General features: G+C 43.6%; 1 protein-coding gene across 1 annotated transcript in view; it reads right to left on the bottom strand.

Moving 5' to 3' along the window:
* FAM241A (family with sequence similarity 241 member A) overlaps window positions 1-12,690 on the bottom strand; it is a 31,039-nt gene extending 18,349 nt beyond the window's left edge. The window contains exon 1 of the mRNA XM_045019892.1: window positions 12,454-12,690. Within this exon, the coding sequence (XP_044875827.1) occupies window positions 12,454-12,555 (102 nt within the window). The 5' untranslated portion in view covers window positions 12,556-12,690. The remainder of the gene's footprint in view (window positions 1-12,453) is intronic.
* Window positions 12,691-13,165: the final 475 nt, after the last annotated feature.

Below are 13,165 nucleotides of genomic sequence, written 5' to 3' on the forward strand. Positions count from 1 at the left end.
GAAATGTGGTAACCTTTCATCAAATGCTGGGTTTTATGAAAGTTTGGCATCATATTTACCCAAAATACTTTACAAAACCAATCTTGCTGTTCACCAACCACAGGAACATACCCTATAATGAATTCACATGCACAACTCCCATTGACTTTCACTGAAGTTTATTTAACATGCAGATTGATGGCAGAATGCAGCCCGCAGCCTCAAAAACTGATGATTAGTGCCTTTGACCTTGCAGTTCTAAGTGACAATATAGATTTTGAAATTCAGACAATAGAATACTGGACAGAAAAACAGTAAACATCTCAACTGCTTTGGGCAAAATGACCAGGTTCACTTCCCTAGAACAATGTTTATTTTTCTGCATATAAATTAAAAGGCTAATAGATGGAAAGCAAATGAGGAACAGTTAAACAATGCTTGCAGATGATAGAACAAACAATGAGAAATATGAGAAACAAAAATGTCCTGTATAGGAAAACTGCCAAGACCACCAGTATTTCTGGAAATAGTATCCATTAAAGATTTATTTTCTAAATTTAAACAGGGAATTTCAACAAAGCACATGTTGTGGTATTAGCACAGAATGGTATCTGGATCTAGTATACATGACAGCAAAAATACATAAACATCTTTCATATTTTGAAAATGAGTATGTTTTTTAAAAAATGAGAGACTTACTTGAGCTCACTATGAAAACCATCATATCTTAGTCATACTACCTCCCTGTTGATGCCACATTTGATAACAAATGCCAACAAGATCATCATCATCAGCAATAAGCTTCAAAATGCCAGAAGTTTTAAATACATTTTGTATTAATGTGTTTCCTGCCTTGGATACTGAAGTTCTCTACCCATATAACAGGTACAACCCTGACAAGAGTAGTGTAACCTTCCATATATCAGCCACAAATGTGCTTCAGCCCTAACCTGGAAAGAACACTTTAAGAGCAAGAATATAGTTCATTTTCCATGTTGATTCACTTTCTTGGCCTCTCTGTGTGTGGATCTGTTTTCAGGACAGAGACCTATGTTGTCCTCAAATATCTAATAATTTGCCTCTGCACATAGCATGATCATGGTCTCTTAACTCTACTGACTCTCAGCTTTGGAATTCACTTCCCTTGGTATGAAATAACCAGAATTTGCTGATGTTAGAGAATGCTGCAAATTTCATCTATTTCCTCTGCCTTTTAGCTAAGGGGAAATGAATCTAGTTGGTAATATTTGGTGTGAGCTATTTTATGTTTTAAAATATCCTTTTTGTTAGCCTTGTTTTGCTATGCTGGATTAGCTGAAAAGTTTGCTGATTGTTTTTGTATAGATTTTGCTTTAAAATTTGTTAAGGAACCAAAAGTTTAGTATTTGGGCTTTTAATTTACATGTAATTCAAAAGAAATAAGATATAAGGGCCTGAACAACCAGAAATAAAATCTGAGTAGAAATAAGTGACTTGTTTTTATAGAAGGAGAAACAAGAGCAAACAAGAATAAGCGTGTAAGGCTGACCAAAGAGATAAGGAATAAGCTAGCAAACAATGAAAAGAAAAGCAACTGCTATGCAAAAGTTGTATTCAGCTGTTATGGCAACTAAAATTCAAAAATGATGATGCAAACCATAGGAAAAAAAATCTAAGAGTACTGCCTCAAGTTGTTATGGCAACTGAAATCTCAGCACAGCAACCAAGTGAACTCTATCCACAAGTTTTATTTCCTGCGCATTCAGATCTTTGTGATATAGTATACTATAATGAACTTAGATCAAAATAATATTTTATGAAAACACAAAGCTAGACCTGCCCAGCCCACCCTATGATTTATCATCATGTTGCATCACATATAACATTAAAATAAGGCAAAAACAAAACACAGGAAATTTTAAGACAGCAAGAAGGAAAACCATTTTAGAAGTTGCGCTCTATATTTCTCTTTTAGATGCATCTTCCTTCTCTTTCAAACTATACTAAGATGCCTCTATTGCTATTAGAAATTTATCCCATCCATATTATTTTGTATATACAGTATTTGACTTCAGTCCCTTTTGTGCCTGTCCTTTCTTTATGAAGCCTTTTCTTGTATTTAAACATCTCCAAATATGCTTGAGGCATTTAATCACCTCAGGATTTTCTTTTTCTTTTAGCGATGTCCCCTTTGAAAAATCAAGTCAACTTTACACAGCAGCACTCTAAGCTAAAGGAAAGAATTACAATTAAGCACATATCTATCCTGGCACTGATCTATTCTCAAATTCAAATTATAAAGAAATAATGGACAACTTCACCTTAGGTGTATGGAAAAAGCTATAATATGCAGAAGTTTACTACAAAAGTGAACAGAACATGTTAATACTTGGCACGCTATTCAGTTGTGAAGGAAAAATCTCACTGCAGCAAACATCATGTGGCTACAATCACTGAAACCTTGTTGAGGAGGCTACAGAGCACTGCATTACTGTATACATGTTAGTCTCTTCAGTAGGGAGCCAAGACATTCATAGAGATACAGCAAACTTATTTGAGACCACTACAGTCACAGATGAAGCCTCCACTCCGTTGCAGCTGTCCCTCTGTATGCCTCCGAATCTACTGAAATGTACATACCCCATACTTAGGAGTTCATATATTTTAAAAAACTTATTGCTAACCATTTTTTTCTGTAGTAAATTGAAATATGTCCAAAACAACGCTCCAGATTTAAAATACCCTTTAAGCACTTGAGACCAAAAAAAAAAAAGTGTTATTTAAAAAAACACATTTCAGAGAAGGGAGAAACTATACTGGACTACTGTCTGGAAAACTGTTTAATATATAAAGGCCCAGTTCTGCCCTCAGATATACTTGAAGTACAACTGTCTACTATTATAGTTACACTGATGTAATTTAGAGCAAAACTGGGCTGGAACCTACTGTCCGTAATTTCCAATATGTAATGCTGTATAAGTTCTAGTGAATGGGTGAGGTGAATTCCCCCTTTTCCCTGCCACTGCTGAATCCCATTTTAAGAATAAGTAATCAAGACACTAGAATTTTGGTACGAATTCTGTAAAATTAAGTAGCATTCAATTAGTGGAAAATATGTATGAGGATATATCATTTTCACCAATTTTCCAGTGCCATAATTCTGTCTATGTGCATAATTGCCAAGAAATCAAGGTCCTCTGTTGACTGAAAGACCCCTTTGAAGGATTTTAGCCTTCGACCCTTTAACCAAAAACAACTTTAAAATGTTTATTGGAAATGTTCCAGTCAAAACTTTTAAAAGTTGTCTGACTAGATATAGTATTAATTGGGCAGAGAGATAAACCCATACACTGCAGACGAGAGAGACTGTTAGGTTTTATATTTAACTGGGTCTGGAATAAACCAGAAAATAGTACTTGAGGCAACAGAATTTCTATACTTAAGGGTAGAAGTTTGCGTTTGAAAACACACTGATCCTCCAGTAGTTTATGATTTAAATGATGTGGTCATTGCCTCTGGTAGAGAGAGGAAAACTATCAGTGTCCATTGATCCTACAGTTTTGTGAATGATGAAATGTCTAAGAGTGGCTGACACAACACTGGCCTCTGTCAAGTTGACGTGAGTTGGAGACAGCAAGATAAGAGTGAACTTAAAACATCAGATACCTATAAAATAGCCTGGAAGCCAGAAGTTGCCAGTGCTGGTATCATGCAAAGGCAAAATGTAGAGGCCACATCTGTAGTTACTGAAATTATCCTCTTTGACTTAGCTTCTGTTCTTTCCATATTGGAAAAATACTTGTAGCATAGCTTGTTGAAATCTTCTTTAAAAATTTCAGAGCTTCAAAACCTAAACAGGCTGACCAAATAATCGCTGCGTTTATAACCTGAAATATCTCTGCCTCTAAAAAAAAATTCTCCAAGGAAAACACCAAGAAGAAACATGCTTTCGGGAATAAAATACTGTTAAAAATGACATGCTAAATTTGGTACAGTTGTCTGCCTGGACCAGTTAACCACTTTATGTGCATAAATTCCACACATTAATTCTTGCATCTACACCACATACCATGTTTGGGAGGAAGTCAGATTTTTCGCTTAGCTGTCTGGATGGCTGAGGAAACTCAGGCTTGTGATCATGTGGCTGAGCTAAAGGAGAAACCACCTACCTACACCTCATTACACTTAACCAAGGTTGAAAATCCTGGTCTCAGTGAGGTCAATGGGAATTTTGCCATTGATTTCAATGGGATCAGAATTTTATCCCAGGTATGTTAGTGAGGGAAGACTTTAAACCTGGACTACTCTGAGCAGAGACAAAGTTTTTGGCACAATCTGCATGACATACTTTTTTCCCCCTTTTACAAAGCAGTATTTTTCTGGTTTGATGATAAAAGACTTGTAGAATCTACAGCTCTTAACGTAGGTTTTAGTAAGCCAACATGATGCCTGCCAATCTGTAACACTTTTAGCAGTAACAGGCATTTATAGTTCTATGCTAGTTAACAATGCTAAGTTGGTTTGCTATCCTCATCTTTTCTCTTATACAATACATACATAACATAACATCATGGGAAAGATTTTTCATATGTTTCTTCACTATAACAAGCAGATAGCTATAGTAAAAGAGTGGGTTCACCCTGCCTTGTTTATTCTAGGTTAAGCTACTTCCCTTGAGTTATTGTGTCCACACAATGGGCAGATATCCCCTGATGCAATGTTCCACCACTAGGCGCTAGAGGCTAAACACTCTGGTCTTTCTTAGGCTAGGTCTACACTGGGGGGTGGGGTAGGGGTGTTGACCTAAGATACGCAACTTCAGTTACGCGAACAGCGTAGCTGAAGTTGGCGTATCTTAGTTTGATTTACCTGGCCGTGAGGACGGTGGCGAGTCGACTGCTGCTGCTCCCCTGTCGACTCCACTTCCACCTCTCGCCGCAGTGGAGTTTTACAGTCGACAGCAGAGCAATCAGGAATCGATTTTATCGTGTCTACACTAGACGCAATAAATCGACCCCGATAGATTGATCACTACCCGCCGATTAAACCTGATCCGGCAGGTAGTGTAGACGTACCCTCAGAGTGCATTGTGGAGTGTCTACCAAAACCTACTTGAATTTTGCACTTGCTCAAACTAAATAACTCCCATAATTCCTCTCCTAGCACCCCATAATTCATCTGTTTTTGCGACCCAGCACCATTTTTGAACTGCTATCAGGCAGCAGCAGGAACACTGCTAAGTGCTACAAGTCCTATTTCTTGTTCAACCAATCGCTAAGAGAAACAAGTTTTTTTACATTTATAGGAGATAATGCTGCCCTCTTCTTATTTACAATGTCACCAGAAAGTGAGAACAGGCATTTGCATGGCACTTTTGTAGCTGCCAGATATGCTAAACATTCGTATGCCCCTTCATGCTTTGGCCACCATTCCAAAGGACATGCTTCCATGCTGATGATGCTCATTAAAAAAATAATGCTTTAATTAAACTTGTGACTGAACTCCTCAGGGGAGAACTGTATGATCCCTGCTCTATTTTACCCGCATTCTGCCATATATTTCATGTTATAGCAGTCTCGGATGATGACACAGAACGTTATTCATTTTAGCAACACTTTTGAGGCATATTTGACAAAACGCAAAGAAGGTACCACTGTGAGATTTCTAGATAGCTACAGCACTCAACCCAAGGTTTAAGAATCTGACATGCCTTCCAAAATCTGAGAGGGATGAAGTGTGGAGGATGCTTTCAGGAGTCTTAAAAGAGCAACACTCGGATGCGGAAACTACAGAACACGAACCACCAAAAAAGAAAATCAACTTTTTGCTGGTGGCATCTGATTCAGATAATGAAAATGAACATGTGTTGGTCTGCACTGCTTTGTATTGTTATCGAGCAGAACCCATCATCAGCATGGACGCATGTCCCTTGGAATGGTGGTTGAAGCATGAAGGGACATATGAATCTTTAGCACATCTGGCGCATAAATATCTTGCGACGCCGGCTACAACAGTGCCACGAGGACGCCTGTTCTCACTTTCAGGTGACACTGTAAACAAAAAGTGGGCAGCATTATCGCCTGGAAATGTAAACAAATTTGTTTGAGCTGAATAAGAAGTAGGAATAAGTGGACTTGCATGATCTAAAATTTTACATTGTTTTATTTTTCAATGCATTTTTTTGTACATATATCTACATTTGTCAGTTCAACTTTCATGATAAAGAGATTGCACTACAGTACTTGTATTAGGTGAATTGAAAAATACTATTTCTTTTGTTTTTTACAAATACTTGTAATAAAAATAATTATAAAGTGAGCACGGTACACTTTATATTGTGTTGTAATTGAAATCAATATATTTGAAAATGTAGAAAACATCAAAAAACATTTAAATAAATGAAGATCTATTAATCATGATTCATTTTTTTAATTGCACGATTATTCACGATTAATTTTTTTAATCGCTTGACATCCTTACCAATACTCTGATAACCTATTTTATGGAATGGGATAGGGAAATAAAACGAGTTTCAGTTTCGTTTGGTTCTATGGGTCTATTAATACTATGGAACTATGCATTTTAATAACAATCAGTATTTAGTATGCAAGGAAATTAACATGTAAGATCATTGGTTTTCAAGTATGAAAATTACCTATCTCCAGTATTTCTGAGGGAGGTAAATCCTCCATCACCCCCATACACGTAATGCATATGCCAATTATGAAATACAATATGTGGATGGGAAAGAGTGCTTTCTGTAACCCTGCCATGCTTATTTTACTCCCTGGAACACAAGAGTAGATTACCCTTATTTTAGCATACATAATTACAAAGGATATTAGTCATAAAATTATCCCATCCCCTTTTTAAATCCAGTCACAGCAGTAATGATCTATGATCTCCTGCAACAATGAATTTTGCAGCGTGACTATACATTACTCGAAATGGCATTTTGTTTTATTCTTTTTAAGTTTACCTGTCATTAATTTCACTAAGTGAGCCCTTATTGGTATCATCTTATTAACAGGCTTAAATAGAATTTTGAAGTCTAAGAGTTTGGGATTTCTTAAACAGACTGATATCCCAATGAAAAGAGTACCATTACTCAATGGGAAGATAAATATTAAAGGAGCTTATGACTGAAACAATTAGAGGAGGTTTTAGTAATAATAATTACTAAAGAGAAAGTGTATTATTTTAGCACAAACCCATTAGATATGACCCCACACAAGTTGGGGCTGTTCCAAGTGGATGTGGAAAAACATGGTGAGGTGATGAGGTTCAGAGCCTGGGCCAACTAAAAGCTTTCATGAAGGCCTTGGGCCAAAATTTGCTCTGATATACAACTGGTTTTAGTCCAGTGTAACTCTACTGAAGTCAGTGGATTTACACCAGTGTAAATGAGCAGAATCTGGCCCCTTATTTCTCCTTTTGCACCATGGAGCCTCCCCTCTTCTTTAAATAGCACAGCAAGATTTGCTTTTAAAACAGGAAAATGGAACATAGGAAAACACATTATGTCAACAGCTTGTTCCTGAACTACATAGGACTTCATGGTCATTTGATGAACTAGGCTGAGAGAATAAACAGGACAACATAATTAGGCAGCTAGCGATGCTTCAGTTCGATCTTTTTAGAACAGGGGTGGGCAAAGTACGGCGCTCCAGATGGGAAGCAGGGTCGGAGGCCGTTCTGCGCAGCTCCCGAAAGCAGTGGCATGTCCCCCCTCTGGCTCCTACGCATATGGGCAGCCAGGGTCTGCTTCACACGCTGCCCCACAGCTCCCATTGGCCAGGGACCACCAATTCAGAAAGGGGAACTACACAAAAATGAGGTGGTTAAACAGAGCCAAAAGTGAAATCGCTGTAAGCTGCGTGGAAACTTTTTAAAGACACCATAATAGAGGCTCAGCTTAAATGTATACCCCAAATTAAAAAACATAGTAAGAAAACAAAAAAAGAGCCACCATGGCTAAACAACACAGTAAAATAAGCAGTGAGAGGCAAAAAGGCATCCTTTAAAAAGTGGAAGTTAAATCCTAGCAAGGAAAATAGAAAGGAGCATAAACACTGGCAAATTAAGTGTAAAAATACAATTAGGAAGGCCAAAAAATAATTTGAGAAACAGTTAGCCAAAGACTCAAAAAGTAATAGCAATTTTTTTTTTTTTTTTAAAGTACATCAGAACCAGGAAGCCTGCTAAACAACCAGTGGGGCCACTGGACGATCGAGGAGCTAAAGGAGCACTCAAGGATGATAAGGCCACTGCGGAGAAACTTAAATGAATTATTTGCATAGGTCGTCATCGCTGAAGATGTGAGGGAGATTCCCAAACATGAGCCATTCTTTTTAGGTGACAGATCTGAGGAACTGTCCCAGATTGAGGTATGAGAGGAGGTTTTGGAACAAATTGATAAATTAAACAGCAATAAGTCACCAGGACCAGATGCTATTCACCCAAGAGTTCTGAAGGAACTCAAGTGTGAAATTGCAGAACTACTAACTGCCATGTACATTGGCCAAACCGGACAGTCTCTACGCAAAAGTATAAATGGACACAAATCTGACATCAGGAATCATAACATTCAAAAACCAGTGGGAGAACACTTCAACCTCTCTAACCATTCAGTGACAGACTTGAAGGTGGCAATTTTGCAACAAAAAAACTTCAAAAACAGACTCCAAAGAGAGACTGCTGAACTCGAATTAATATGCAAATTAGATACAATTAACTTAGGTTTAAACAGAGACTGGGAATGGTTGGGTCATTACACTAATTGAATCTATTTCCCTATGTTAAGTTCTCCTCACACCTTCTATGGGTCATCTCAATTATCACTTTAATAGGTTTTTTTTTTCCCCTTTCTCCTGCTGATAGCTCATCTCAATTGATTAGACTCTTCCTGTTGGTATGCATACTTCCACCTTTTCATGTTCTCTGTATGTATAAAGATCTCCTATCTGTGTGTTCCATTCTATGCATCCGAAGAAGTGAGCTGTAGCTCACGAAAGCTCAAGCTGAAATAAATTTGTTAGTCTCTAAGGTGCCACAAGTACTCCTGTTCTTTTTGCGGATACAGACTAACCCGGCTGCTACTCTGATAACTGTAGTCTGTAACTTATCGTTTAAATCAGCTTCTGTACAAGATGACTGGAGGATAGCTAATGTGATGTCAAATTTTAAAAAGGGCTCCAGAGGTGATCCCGGCAATTACAGGCACATAAACCTGACTTCTGTACTGGGCAAACTGGTTGAAACTATAATAAAGAACGATATTGTCAGACATTTAGAGGAACATAATTTGTCGAGGAAGAGTCAACATGGTTTTGGTAAAGGGAAATCATGCCTCAACAATCTACTAGAATTCTTTGAGGGGGTCAACAAGCACGTGGACTAAGGGGATCCAGTGGATATAGTGTACTTTGAATTTGGTAGGGCACTAGTGATCACCCACTGTGAAAGTAACTTTAAACAAAAATGAAAATAGCCAGTCTGTTTTCATTGGCTAGTTGACTGAAATATATAATTTCCCTAAGTGATACTAAATGCATAACCTGTGTAAACAAACTAACTAGTTAAATTCTTATAATTATTCAGTTTTCATAAACCCCATAGTTATTAGAGACAAGGTGGGTGAGTAGTTACCATTTATGATAAACAATCTGTTCTACCTTGTGTTAGTAGTGACGCTCTAAATAGGTTTCCCAGACCTGAAGAGTTCTGTGCAAGATTGGAAGTGTCTCTCTTACCAACAAAAGCTGCTCTGATAAAAGATATTACCTCACCTACCTTGTTTCTCTAATATCCTGAGACAACATGGCTACAATACTGCATACTACATTGCTATTAACAGATGAAAGGACATTTTAAAAAGTCCTTTTAATTAACTGGGGCAACTCAACCAAATATTGATGAGAGACTGTTTTCTGAAGTGCACCACTTTGTTTTAAAGGGTTTTGTTGGTAGGACCTACATCTAAAGTCAGCAGCAGACCTAAGTCTAAAGCCTCCATTCCATTAGCACAGAACTCTGCATTCAGGTGGGTATGCAATAGTAGAGCCTGATGCAGGACTGGAACCATTGTGAAGATAATTATTATTCTAAACATTCCTCCTCACCAAATCTGATTTCTCTTATTAAGGGGGTGGGGGAAACAATGCCACCTCACCACAGAAGTGATTATAACTATTAGAGGGCATAACAAATGTTACTGTACTATGTAACTGCATTTTATGAAGGGATGTTGTTGACCATGATTAACAATGGGTTAAAAATCTGCAGTCCTATAAAATACAATTTGAGTTGTTTTGTTATAAGTTCATTATAATAAGCGGGTGCATAATCATCTTTTACCTCAATATGAAGAATGAATTTCAAGTAGATCACCTAATTTGTTTTTAAATAGTAGTTTATCAATATACACTTACTGCCTCTCATGCACTTTGTATTACTGTAATGTCTTTCTTAGTCTTTAATGTATTTGGTTGCTCCTCAACTGTCTCTTGCAGTTCAGACCGGTCCCAAACTGAAATTGCTAACTGAGGAAGTTGTGTGCAAGGCTGCAGGAACTGCAGAAAATTGATTTTGATGGCTTACACAATTCAAAAACTATACTATTTTTTAATGTTCCATACTCTAAAGCTGGATACTATTAAATCTCATTTGCAGTTTTCCTGCTTAAGATGGAGTGACTGAAGATCTTTTTGAGATAGGGAGATAAAAAGTGATGAATCTGATATAATTTATACATCTTCAGGGGAGATACCAAAATCTTGACACCCCTTAAATAACTAGCCCCAGCTCATCAGAAAGGTCCCACATCCTCTCCACTTGAAAACCCGGACAGCAGGTATCTCCTTGGGGTTGGACATCGCAACCTGCCTGCTCCTGGACAGAGCTGGTTCACATGGCCGGCCATTCCCCTGGCGTGCAGTCCAGAGACCGTAGCACTCAACACACCCACCAGTTCGTCAGCCCTGCACCGCACAGCCACCCCTAGCCAAAGGTCTCGAGCACAGCTGCTCCCGCTTCGCCATGGAGCCCACCGCTCTGCCTCTAGGTGCTCCCTGCTGTACCCACCCCCTTCACTTGGGAAGAGGCGGCGTGGAGGCCATATACCCCGGTGGCCAGGCACTCGGGCTGCATAACCCCATGCTCCTGGGCGGGACCGCGCCCCCTCCCTGCTACAGCCGTGCACGGGGTGACCCTGCTGGGTCTGCCTGTGCCTGGTGCTGCACTTGTTGCTGGGGGGGAGTGGAGAGACACACCAACCAGCACCAGGGTTAGCCCCCGGTACAGCCCCCCCCATGGCGCTGCCCGCTCCCCAGGCCCGGGTACAGCCCCCCCCATGGCGCTGCCAACTCCCCCAGCCCCGGGTACAGCCCCCCCCATGGCGCTGCCAACTCCCCCAGCCCCCGGTACAGCCCCCCCCATGGCGCTGCCTGCTCCCCAGGCCCGGGTACAGCCCCCCCCCCCCATGGCGCTGCCTGCTCCCCAGGCCCGGGTACAGCCCTCCCCCATGGCGCTGCCAACTCCCCCAGCCCCGGGTACAGCCCCCCCCCACGTCGCTGCCAACTCCCCCAGCCCCGGGTACAGCCCCCCTCCACGGCGCTGCCAACTCCCCCTGCCCCGGGTACAGCCCCCCCCCACGGCGCTGCCAACTCCCCCAGCCCCGGGTACAGACCCCCCCCATGGCGCTGCCCGCTCCCCCAGCCCCGGGTACAGCCCCCCCCACAAGGCGCTGCCCGCTCCCCCAGCCCCGGGTACAGCCCTCCCCCAGGGCGCTGCCCGCTCCCCCATCCCCGGGTACAGCCCCCCCCCACGGCGCTGCCAACGCCCCCAGCCCCGGGTTAAGCCCCCCCCCCATGGCGCTGCCCGCTCCCCCAGCCCCGGGTACAGCCCCCCCCCATGGCGCTGCCCGCTCCCCCAGCCCCGGGTACAGCCCCCCCCACAAGGCGCTGCCCGCTCCCCCAGCCCCGGGTACAGCCCCCCCCCACGGCGCTGCCCGCTCCCCCAGCCCCGGGTACAGCCCCCCCCCACGGCGCTGCCAACTCCCCCAGCCCCGGGTACAGCCCCCCCCCATGGCGCTGCCAACTCCCCCAGCCCCGGGTACAGCCCCCCCCCCACGGCGCTGCCCGCTCCCCCAGCCCCGGGTACAGCCCCCCCCACAAGGCGCTGCCCCTTACCACCGGTACAGCCCCCCCCATGGTGCTGCCCCTCCCCCCGCCCCGGGTATAGCCCCCCATGGCGCTTGGGGCGCTCTGCCGCCCGCCCCGGGTACAGCCCCCCCCCAATAGCGCTGCCGCCCTCCCAATACACTGCCCCCCCACAGCGCTGGGGGGGGGCTCTGCCGCCCGCCCCGGGTACACCGCCCCCCCGCCCGGCGCTTGGGGGGGGGGGCTAGCGGCTGCTGTCTCTGTTAGCAGCCGGTGCCTGTTGCTCTGGGGCGCGGCTGCCCTGCCCTGCCCCCGAGGCGGGGAAGGTGAAACTGACCCGCTCCTCTGGCTGCCGGTGTCTGTGCCGGGCTCCGGCAGCTTCCGCGTCCCCATCGCACCCGCAGTCTCCGGGCGGCAGCAGCCCCGCCATGGAGCCCATTCCCCTCCGGGGGCAGCCTGGCCCTCAGCAGCGCCGCCGCCGCCTCCTCTGCCCGGGCGGGGGGCGAGCCCCAGCGCGCCGCCCAGCCGCACAACGCCCGCCGCGGCCGCTGCCTGGCAGGGCGGGTCTGGGCGGTCACGGGGTCTGGGGGAGGCGGCCAGCGCCAGCACGGGCTGGGGAAGGGCGTGGGGCCGGGACCGTGGGGCTGGCTGGCTGCCTGCGTGAGGCAGCACGTGTGCCTGGGAGGACCCAGCCTGGGCGTGCGTCTGGCGGAGAAGGGGGAGCTGGTGTGTGTGTGTGTGTGTAATTTTTATATTCCAGCACTGCCAGTAGGGCAAAGCGCCAGAGCCCTTCCCTGCAGGATCGAGCTAACTCCTGCTGACCTCAGGGGAAGCTATTCACATCCTACTCTAGGGGAAAATCAGGCCCTGACAGTCAGAATTTAATAGAGTGTAATCTGAATGCCCCACCGGACACTGAGACTATTTTATTTTTCTTGTCACAGTTGTAATACTCTACCCTAGATTTCCCAAACTGTAGTCCACACACTGCTGCTGGTGGCAGCCACCAGACCATATGCTGGAGAGCTGAATGGTTATATGGTGCAACT

This window comes from Mauremys mutica, chromosome 5 (assembly GCF_020497125.1).
Source record: "Mauremys mutica isolate MM-2020 ecotype Southern chromosome 5, ASM2049712v1, whole genome shotgun sequence".
NCBI classification, from domain to species: domain Eukaryota; kingdom Metazoa; phylum Chordata; order Testudines; family Geoemydidae; genus Mauremys; species Mauremys mutica.